The sequence below is a fragment of the Ixodes scapularis genome, unplaced genomic scaffold, assembly GCF_016920785.2.
Source record: "Ixodes scapularis isolate PalLabHiFi unplaced genomic scaffold, ASM1692078v2 ptg001056l_1___fragment_4___debris__unscaffolded, whole genome shotgun sequence".
Classification (NCBI taxonomy): domain Eukaryota; kingdom Metazoa; phylum Arthropoda; class Arachnida; order Ixodida; family Ixodidae; genus Ixodes; species Ixodes scapularis.
Genome location: NW_024610091.1, coordinates 54,823 through 65,684, shown reverse-complemented (window position 1 = coordinate 65,684; position 10,862 = coordinate 54,823). Strand labels below are relative to the sequence as shown.

The 10,862-nt window shown below is 48.9% G+C and overlaps 3 protein-coding genes across 3 annotated transcripts; all 3 read right to left on the bottom strand.

Annotated features, from left to right (window-relative positions):
* Positions 1–3,035: 3,035 nt before the first annotated feature.
* On the bottom strand, positions 3,036–4,214 carry LOC120838076. Its single transcript, XM_040207828.2, has 2 exons — positions 4,204–4,214; positions 3,036–4,069 (listed from the first exon to the last, which is right to left on the bottom strand). The coding sequence occupies exons 1-2, from the start codon at positions 4,212–4,214 to the stop codon at positions 3,403–3,405; spliced, it is 678 nt and encodes a 225-aa protein (XP_040063762.1). The 3' UTR covers positions 3,036–3,402.
* Positions 4,215–6,026: 1,812 nt separating this feature from the next.
* LOC120838075 lies at positions 6,027–7,236 on the bottom strand. The gene is made up of 2 exons (XM_042288063.1): positions 7,223–7,236; positions 6,027–7,055 (listed from the first exon to the last, which is right to left on the bottom strand). Exons 1-2 carry the CDS (start codon positions 7,234–7,236, stop codon positions 6,044–6,046), a joined length of 1,026 nt encoding a protein of 341 aa, XP_042143997.1. The 3' UTR covers positions 6,027–6,043.
* An 82-nt stretch (positions 7,237–7,318) lies between these two features.
* On the bottom strand, positions 7,319–8,685 carry LOC115330107 (the record flags this gene model as incomplete). The annotated part of the gene is made up of 3 exons (XM_040207826.2): positions 7,319–7,789; positions 8,330–8,508; positions 8,577–8,685. Coding segments are annotated over 3 exons (561 nt in total), but the record flags the coding sequence as incomplete, so codon positions are not given.
* Between the last annotated feature and the right edge of the window lie 2,177 nt (positions 8,686–10,862).

Genomic DNA, 10,862 nt, shown 5'->3' with positions numbered 1-10,862 from the left:
AAAAAAATGAAAGCCCGAAATATCGAAAAGACTTAAAGAAAACACACGATTTCAACGCGGACCGTAAAAGAACGCGAAAACAAAGCTCCGGCAGTGGCCGGTGCCGCACACAACGCGGAGGAACGGCGAGAAACTGAAGGGCGGCTATAGCGACAGGGTCACGTGACGTCAAGAAGGCGGCGCCCATGAAATGTTGCCTGAAAGGGTCTATACACCAACTCATGTTTGGATGGATGGATGGATGAATACGGCTGAGCCCTTTGGATCGGGCGGTAGCTTACGCCACCTAGCCATTTTGTTTTACCATTTAAGCTTAGAATATTTAAATGTGAAATCTATATTCACTCCGCAGTGCAAAGAAAGTGAGGCTATGAAACCCCCTTGCCATCAGTGGATAAGAAAATACCTAGTTTTCTCTCGATTTCTGCCACCATTCACTTAATCTTTGCTTGGTAATCTCTACAGTCTTGAAATCCACTCTCCCTTCGCTGTCTCTAAAACCCAATGACTTTATTAAATCTATGTTGTCTTCGGTAGGCATAGGGTGAAGCCCTTTACAGTAGAGTATCAAGTGCTCAGCCGTCTCGTCCTCCTCTCCACAAGCAGTGCACACTGTATCAATTTCCTGGTACTTCACTCTGTATGTTCTGGTTCGCAGAACACCCGTTCTTGCCTCAAACAGCAATGAGCTTCCCCTAGAATTGTCATAAATGCTTTCTTTGGCAATAACTCTTTTGTTTAATCTATAGCTTTCCAGAGCCGTCTTTGTCTGCATTCCCTCTAGCCACCAATCTCTTTCTGTGGCCTTAACTTTCTTCTTAACTGAGACTTGCTCTTCCGTATCTTCGCTATAGCCCAAAAACTTTCCTCTTAATTTCCTAGCGCGCTGTCTCCACTTTGTGTCTACACTCCTCATGTAAAAATAGCTGAAAACCTTTCGTGCCCATTGCTCCCCGTCCATTTGCCTCAACCTATCCTCAAATTCTACCTTGCTCACCGCTTCCCTGCTCTCAAATGATGCCCATCCCATGTCTCCTTGTACTCCCTGGTTTGGCGTTTTGCAATGTGCCCCCAAAGCCAGTCTACCTACTCCGCGCTGTTTTATTTCTAGTCTCGCATGCACTTCGGATTTCATGCATAGCACTGCGTTTCCAAAAGTCAAGCCAGGCACCATGACCCCTTTCCAAATCTCTCTCACCACCTCATACCTGTTGTAATTCCAAAGTGCTCTATTTTTCATTACAGCTGCATTTCTGTTGCCCTTACCTATTATATACTTTTCATGGTCTCTGAGATATTCTGCACCATCACATATCCATACTCCTAGATACTTGTATTTACTATCAGTAGAGTCGATTGCTGGGCTAGTTGGTTTTGGAATTTGGAATACATTTTAGCGCTCAAAAAACAGGGACAAAGAGGCGAGAAACAGACAGCACAGTGCTGTCTGTTTCTCAGCACAGTGCTGTACTAGCTCTCTAGTACAGCACTGCAGCACAGTGCTGTACTAGACAGTGCTACTAGTACAGCAGTGCTACTAGTACAGCACTGCAGCACAGTGCTGTACTAGCTCTCTCAACTGTAATATTCTGTATCTTCAGCCTCTCAACTTCATCCTCGTTAAAAATCATGACTGCCGATTTTTCGCTACTGAATTCTAAACCTGATTCCTCTCCTTCCCTACCACAGATGCTCATTAATTCCTGCAACTCTGTCCTGTTGTTAGCCATTAGTACAATATCATCCGCATACATCAATCCCGGTAAGGATTGCTGAATTTTTTGGCCTAGCTTACTGTAAGAAAGGTTGAACCCAAGCCCACTCTTCTCTAGTCTATCCTCCAATCCTCTCAGATACGCTCCGGTTTACAAACAAACCGGAGCGCCCCTAGCGGACGCCACCGGCGCCGCGCATGCGCGATGGGGGTGTGGGCAAGAAGCCCGCCGTCGCCCATAAACAAACCATTGAAATGCGATGTTGTCGGCGTCGGTGTGAGTCCCCCTGCTTTTTTTCGCGTTCGAATTGTTGATTCTACGTCTTCATGGCGATGTCTGACTACTTGAGCGGCGTCAGCGAAATTACCGAGGCTCGTTACACCGCGAAACTTCGCGTGAATAATGTGACATGTGGCGATTCATTCCGCGTGGACGCCGCAGTATGTACGCTAAAACCTGATTCGCATGATGAGATTTCACTCGCAATTTTCAGTCGCGACGCCGCTCGGGCTGCAAAAGCATGAACCGTAGCTGAGATAGTCGACGTCGGTACTGAAAATCGCAAGCAGAATCGGACCAAGTCAATTAGGCATAGCAAGTCAGTGATGGTCACTCGTAACAATGATCAACATCTGCTTGTATTTACTGTTTACATCGAGCCTGGTTACCAACCTTCAAACTTAAGTCTTTTGAGACCTGTGCTTACTTCGTATAGCAAGTACCGGGCCAACGTTTAATCTACGGGCCGGCGTCGTCTAAGAGAGCAGACGACAAGCAGAAACGTTCGAAAGAGCAGACGACAGTTCGAACGATCAGGCGGCCGTTTGAACTTGAAGACGCACTGAACGTAGTCCGCAGGTGGTCCGCACAACTTGATGGTTTTCTGTCGTTCATGTTGGAATAAAACAAATAAATCTGATGATTACAATATCCGTGAATTTAACTCAAAGTGCTTCCCGCCCAAGCAATCGTTGTCCGACGGCGTCTGCTTTTCCCTTTTCACGGCACATATCCAGATTTTCGGTCGAACCGAGCACGTGAAAACTGACCTTCAAACGTTTCTCGTCTCTTTTGGTACGGCCCCAGTCCCGGCGTTTTGACGAGAAGGCAGGTTTTTGGCTAGTTCCCTTCAAAACAACGCAGAAATACACGTCTGGCATGGGGACTTCTGCCCACAGCCCCAGACCGGAAGTGCGACCGACGCGCCACCACCGCGCCGTGACGTCACAGAAATGAGTTGGTGTATAGCAGTGCGAGTGCGGCTTAGACAGACTGCTCGTATATCTTATACAAAAGGCGGGACGTTCGCTGTAGACATGTGTGACAGAATTATTTGCGTGCACGCCTTGAGCACGCTCGAAGCAAGCTTGTTTCACACCCACGTATACTTCAAACATGTATGCAGACAGTGCTTGTATGACCGGTGTAAGACCTTCAATGAAAAAACACGCCTCAGACAGTCCTTTGAACGATGTATTACCAGCGGAGCGGCGGCTTTATGCGTTGGCATTCATTTGAAGACCTTTCCAGTCAGTGGAAACTAAAGAAAAGAAAAGCGGGGCGTGACTTTTTTCTTTTACGTGGTTCGTGATCGGTTCATCGGCGCTCTTCTAGGCTGACGGCGAAATCTCACTGTCGGCGATAACAAGAATCTCTGGATTCGCCACGCCGTGCGCCAATAAAGCAGTCATTTCAAACATGGAGGTCCGCCGAGAGTGAAGACTCGCGGCGCCTCTATGGTCGGCAGTGCAGAGAAGCCGTAAGGGTTCGTTCGCTCTTCCCTGTTCGCGCTAATGCCTTCAGGTGACCTCTCCGATCCGGGTTTAATGATGTTGCTGAGAACATCCTGGGTGTCGCGCTTGGTCAGGATCTGCCAGCAAGACGGGCCCTCCACAAACTCCAGAGGAGTCAATGAGAACGACCGAAGCTCCGGCAAGAACGGTCTCATGGTCCTTCGCAGAGCGGTGATCGGAGTCTGGTCGCTCGCTTGCGAGCAGCGCACCGTCGCCCATGAGTAAACAGCCTCGACGACGTCGCATTCTCTTAACCTCAAGCAGGGGTTCTTCAATGTTCTCAGGACGGTTCCCTCCGATGCGGCGATGAACTCCTTGCCCTTTATAACCTGTCCAGCGTTCTCTTTCAGATGCTTGTCGATGAGACTGTCCAAGGTCTTGGTGCTTCCCTTTGCTATCGTGTACTCCAAGACGTAGCAGACGTCGGCTGACTGCAGTGACGTTCCGAGGAACGCGTCGCAGGCTTCCACAAGCCTCGAGACCCGGAACATTTTAGCAGCCGTTCGTGTGTGCAGCGCTTGCGGAATGTTGACTAAGCTGGCGGCCTGGGTGTAGAGGTACCTGGAGTGAAAGCGAATCGAACCACGTTATTAAAGCAAACTTATCTAGGATAAATTCTTATAACGACATTTCAATCTTTCATTTGTAGTGATTTCCCGAAGCACTAGCGATTGCTGACAAGCAAAACCACTGACGGAAGCGACATACTTTGTCGCATACCTTCCCTGCTACCACTACAATTTCGGATTAACTTTTTTTATAGTGACTTCTACTCTATCATGCAAAAGCACTAGTTTTTGTCCCGAAGTAGTTAAAGAGAAAGAATTGAGGGCACATCGAATGCTCTTCCGGGCGACGTTTTCAGATCAATCAGTTGACAAGCTCCACGGAAAGGCGGCATTCGAAAACGGTTATTTTCTGTTGCTTTCAACGTTACTATATCAGAATGAGCTCACAGACTTCCAAGAACGCTAGGCGCCATTTTGGTGCGCGTCTCCCCGGTGGCGTTTATCACGCTATCAGCGCCCTCTATGCGCAGAAGCAACGGAACCGATGGAACGTGGGATGCGCACTGCCTGCGGTGGAAAGTGATTATTTTGTTGGTGTTATGTTCGGGCTAGTTCACAAAGACCCCTTTCTCTTACGTTACGTTACGTTATCAGAGATGACGGCATGCTAACGCCACAAGTCAAAGTCTTTGCTTTATAGTAAGTGTGGCTACCACGCTGGAGAACCCTAGGATGCTGGGTTCAATGCCCCCCGCCCACTACGATATGGATGAACATCGTCCCGGCGTGCGGTCGTGTATCACTACTGCGTAATGCACGTTAAGGACCCCAAGCCAGCGGTTGTACCGCACTGGCTAAATTACTCATCTACAGCTGAGACACCACACGCTCACTAAGGCAGACTAACTTCCGGTTGTATAAACACACACGCACCAATATATTTTTTTCTGTGTGTCTACCAGTTTAAGGAGATTGCCTGGCACCCGATAACCAAGACACGAATGATTCGCAGACATATACGTAACGTAAGAAAGCGGTGCTGTGTGAACCAGCCTTTAAACATAAAGTTTGCGCAAGCGTTTGCGCAAAAAATTGACAACAGGGGTGGGCAAGATACTTCGAAATTGCATCTTCGATACCGATACTCGATACCCTCGAAAATTGTATTTGAGATACCGATACAAGATACAGGTGCAAAACTAATCTCCGATACAGATACTGAATACTGTATTTTAGATACCTCGATACATCGCTAAACCCTCATCCGAAGTACTTTAAAATGGGTGTATCTTATTGCTTTAGATTAATTAACAAAGGTATTAGTTGAATTCTTGTCTTTGTTATATTGCGTCTTTTTTTTTTCAAACGTTTACACAAACGTACAAACCTCCGTAAAAATATTGCAGCCAAGAGAGCAGCGAGGTATAAAGATACACGCTATTTCAAATCCACAGAATCTACCAAACCAAAACCTTCTATCTATAATTGAGTTTTAGTCCCCGCAAGTTTTTTTCAGAAACACGGACTATGTGGTGTTAACGAGTTATAGTAGATCGTGTTTTCAGGGAAAGATATTTGTATTGGGAGCTCGCGCTGCCACATCGAAGCATGCTCTGAAGCGCGCGCATGGCGTGGTATCGATCCAATGAAAACGATATACTGAAACTCCCTACTGTCGCTGTCGGGGGCTGATGCTCGAAAAACAAATACAGGCATTGAAAGAATCAGGAGAGTGTGTTGGTTAAACATTCATGAGGAGGATTTAGAACGCAAGTAAGAAGAAGGGACACACAGAAATATGAGACAGACATGGCAGTCGGTGTCTGTCTCGTTTTCATATTAGTCCCTTGAGTTTACTTGCGTTCTGAATCCTCAAGAAATGACAGACACTTTTAGATAGACGTACAAGTAGGCAGCAATTTAGCACCATGTTTTGCGTCTTTTCGTTCTGGTCGCTTTATTGTTATATTGTCGCGCAAGAGCTTGCTGCCGTTTTCGCCGCCCTGGCGGTTGAAAAACCCTTCGGTCACGATGGCACCCGTGGGACCGCAGCCTTAAGCAGAAGCATTTGCTCAAAACGCCGGTCTGAAAGTCCGCCACGATGCGGGCGTAAGATTAGCGACGCGAAGGAGAACAGCCGTTCTACAGGAGCCGAGGAGCACGTTGGGGTGTTGTATCTAATGAAGGCGCTTCTCAGAGAAGGGTATGAGCGGAGCATATCGAATTCAACTCGAGGATCTTGCAGGTAGCTCAGGAACTCAAGTTTGACTTGATCTTCCTGACAACTGGGGCTCGTGCCGCAGTGAGCTTCAAAAGAAAAGAATGCATCAGCCGATACGTCAGAGGCTGCAGAGGTTGATGGCGCGCACGCCAAAGGACGCGTGGTATGCTTGGTTGCATTTACAAAGTCAATTACAGCTTTTTCTGTGAGTTGCTGGCCATGCTCGCGGACATCTTGAGGTTCTCGTGACAACCACCGCAACTTAAAGTAAGGGTGAAGAACAGCAGCAACAGTCGCTTCATTTGCACTTGGTTTCATTCGCAGAAGCTCGTCAAATCTGCGAATGAACCCAGATGTAACCGCATCCAAAAGTGGTCTGCAGTAGACGAAGTCCATGCCAGCCTTCTTCCGAAGCTTTGATTTTACTTTAAAAAGCGTTGGCAGCAGCTCCCCGAAGAAGCAATCGGACTGCGCTTGGAGTAGCGTCAGAGCGGAGGCGATGGGCTGCAGGATCTCACAGTACTCGGCAATAAATGCTAAGTCTCTTTCTTGGAATGTCTGCAGATTTAGTCCATCGCAGACATCTCGCAGTTTATCCTTCGAGCGAAGGAGGTCTTTCATGCTGTCATACAATGAATTCCAGCGTGTTACGCATGGCGTCTTCAGAGGATGCCCTAGGATGTCCACAATAACTTCAGACGACTTGGGTCTTCGAACGCAGTTCCATAGAGCCGAACACTTTGACATGACCGATGTGTTAGCACGTTCAAAGGACGGTGTCGACAAGGCTGCCTTCGCATCTGAAGTTGCCACAAGACTCGGCGTGTGACATGCGCATCGAAGATGACGAGGCAAGTTGATTTCAGCATCGTCCAGGTGTCGGGTTCGACCATAATTTCAACGGACAAGTCGGCGGTGACATCATCTGCCAGTTAAAAAAGGAGCACATTTAGCCGAAATACTTAAAACAGCACTCAAGATTACATGTCTGGAAACATTTTACGGTGAATAACACATATTCATAGAAACTAAAAGAAAAACAGTTGTACAATAATCAAAAACACTCTCGTTTGCATTAGCTCCAGTGGCTTCATCTTCAATTATTTGTATTGCGTATCAAAAGAAGAATTATATGTATCACAAAAATTAACCAAGTCAGCTGCACCAGACAAGAGGAAAATTAGAATCGGTGCATAACATGACGGATATTTTTCACACTTCTTGCATTTGTAATCGCACGTTACCCACTTGGGTTTAGGTTATTGAGACAGACGTAAATCAGTCCTTAAAAAATCTGAAAAAATGTTTGATAATAAGTACAGCATTACCCTTACCCTGGTCAGTAATCTCAGAACAAAAGCCGAACTCCCTGAAGGCTTTGGCGAAGTTGCTGGCGTTGTCTGTGACCGTGGCTACGACCTTCTCCCGCGAGATGTCGAAGGACTGCCTAATGTCTTCCAGCATTTCTGCTATCCTGTCGTACGTGTGGCTTCCAGGAAACCTCCTGCAGGCCAGTGCGAGCGACCTCCGAGAAAGGGTGTCAGCATCGATCTAAATAAATATACAAATATTATCATTCATTAGTTACTTAATCATGATTTTCCACAACTTCTACTTTTTAATACAGAATATGTTATAGGAATGGCCTCAGGCACTTCCGGCGACGCCTTCTAGGTAACGAAGGTGCGGAACACGAAAATTGAAATATAAAAGACACCGGCAGCGCTCCGATACGAACCAGCGTCCCTCAGATTATGAATCCGATGTCTTAACTACTAGGGACTTTTTTACGAATCTCTGACCCTCATACTGTGAATCCGATGTCTTAACCACTGTACTACCGCTCTATGAGGAAACCATATGCTTCGATTCACCTTATACGTGGGCGAAGCATAAAATCTACGTGACCTACGCGTTCCACTCCCGCTCGAGCGCTACTTTTGGCAGGGCTTTCTTCCGGAGACGCTGTTTCCAGCAAGCTGATGGAAGCTCCCCAAAATAATGCGTACACATTCTGTGTTACCACTGCCTTTGCCACGGTAGTGAAGGAAAGGGACACATTTTGTTTTATTCAAAACACAAAGCGCTTACCCAATGAACCGTGACAACCATGAAGCTACGATGGTGAGTGGACCAGATGTCAGCTGTGGTTGCAACATAGCTTTGACCAGACAACTTCTCTCGCGCGTCATCCAGAAACTTTTCCCATTCCTCATCAATTCGCCGACCTAGGGAGCGTCGCGACATCACACTAGCCCCTGGGCGCAAGCCTAAAATAGAAAAAGAGACAATGTGTAATTATAATGCAGTCTGATTTCGCATAGAATTGAAAGCTCACCTGTTACAAGCTGTATGAAGCCTGGCTCTTCGACTGTCGATAATGAATGCAACCCATCCACAACGAACTTGACGATCAGATTGTCTACTTTAGGCTGAGTCAGTTGACTCCCGGGAGGGCAAAACAGTTTCGTTTGGCGCATTTTGTCAGCAGGGGCGTCGGCCTTTCTCTTGACTGCTTGTTTTCTCCACCCTTCTTTGTACTCATCGAACCTTCTTAGCTCTTGTGGATGCACGCGCTGAAACAAAATAAGTATCGATTAATTATATAGCCGCCACACAAGTAATATCACACAAAGCGTACTTCCGTAAGCTATGCAAATGCACCGTTTTGATACATAAGACAGCACTGAAAAATTAGATACATATAGATACACTCTGTTCGACTCAATGCATTTCTTGGCATGTTACAAGCAAACAAAAAATCTAATTTATGTTGATTCTGCACCTACCTTTAAGTGAAGCTTGAAATTCGAGGTTGACGAGTAGGCGCCACAGATGGTCGCTTTACAAAACGAACAGGCAGCCTCTACTCTGTCGTCATTAGATGAAATCACGGTAAAATACTTCCCGTCCAAGATGGCATAGCGAGGAGTATTGTCGTTGTCTGCCATTGCTAGCCCGTCGACGCGGCGGAACAAATAACGTTCAACTCCAAGACTGGGACTGCGAAGTGCGCACCATACAGTCCGAAATATTGCCGCGCGCGCAGCTGGCCAAGTAGGCAGCGCGCGCGTGGCCTAACGGTTGTCGCGCTTGCCTTCCACGCAGAAGGCCAAGGTTCGATTCCTGGCCGCGGCTACTAATTTTTGTTGACACTGTAATGTGATGTTCTAGTGAATTCGAGAACCGCCTTGCTGATTCGAGGTTACAATGTTCTACGCGCCGAACCTTCTACGCCGAACGATCCAGAAACCCACGAGGGTACTTAAGGGATTCCACAAGGCGAGCGGGGTCAGTCTCGCCCCAGCGTTCGACTCTGCTGTCACGCCGACTTCGACGCCCGCGACGCTCTGTTATTACCTTTTGTACCCTTTTTATTTTTGGCACAAGTTCGCCGAAATTAAACGTTTATTTCTTCTGTTTATTTCTTGTTTTTGGTCACCACCCGTGACATTTTGGTGGAGGTGCGGGGTAACGCATGCCCCTGCCGCGTACCCCCCCGCGGGACCGCAGTGCAAGTCCGACGCCAAGCCCACGAAGAACCAACGAAGGCACTACCGAGATCCGGTTCAGTCGTAGCACCCAAGGCCTACACCCGGAATTCGGACTTCTGCCGCCCAGGACCAAGCAGCCAACGAAGCCGACGTTGGCCAACCAGTCGCCGACCCCCGCCGCTGCTGCCGTCGTCTACCTGCCCGCCGCTCCCCGTACGCCGACTCCCTTCCACGGCGAGATCCACGAGGATGTCGAAGACTGGATCAAGCACTACGAGCGTGTGGCGCGGCACAACGGATGGACTGCGGAGCAGTGCCTCCAGAACCTCTACTTTTCGCTGGAGGGTACTGCGAGGTATTGGTTCGAGAATCACGAGGCTTCGCTTACTTCGTGGGACATCTGTGTGGCCGAGTTGCAGCAGACGTTCGCCACCCTACACCGACGGGAGAAGGCAGAAGATCTCCGAATTCGAACGCAGGGCCCCGACGAAAGCGTCACAAGCTTCGTAGAAGATGTCCTCCACCTGAGCGCCCGTGCCGACCCACGAGCCACTGACGACAAGAAGCTGCGGGTCCTCATGCGCGGGGTGAGAGACGACATCTTTGGAGGCCTCGTGCGCAACCCGCCGGGCACCGTCGAAGCCTTCGTCACCGAGGCGACAAACATCGAGCGCGCCCTCCAAGCGCGCGCTTCCCACTACCAGCGACATCCAAGTGTCGCTGCAACCGCGCTGCTTGGCGGCGAGAACGCTCCTGGTACGGACATGCGCGAAATTATCCGGGAGGTCGTCCGGGAGGAACTCCGCCAGTTGCTGCCAGCCGCAAGTCGTCCAGCGACGCTCTCCATTGCCGAGGCTGTGCGCGAGGAAGTACAACGGGCGCTCCAACCAGAGATTCCCGTCACCACGGTGGCACCGGAGGAACCGACGCTGAGCTACGCTGCCATAGCCCGACGACCGCCGCAAGCGCCCCGCCAAGCCGCGGCGCCACCCCGAAGAGACGCCCGAACGCCGCAGTATCCCCGACGACAGGAAGATCAGGCGCACGTTCACCCAGACCGACCTGCGCCGAGGAAGACAGACGTCTGGAGGACGGCCGACCGACGCCCGCTGTGTTACCACTGCGGGGAA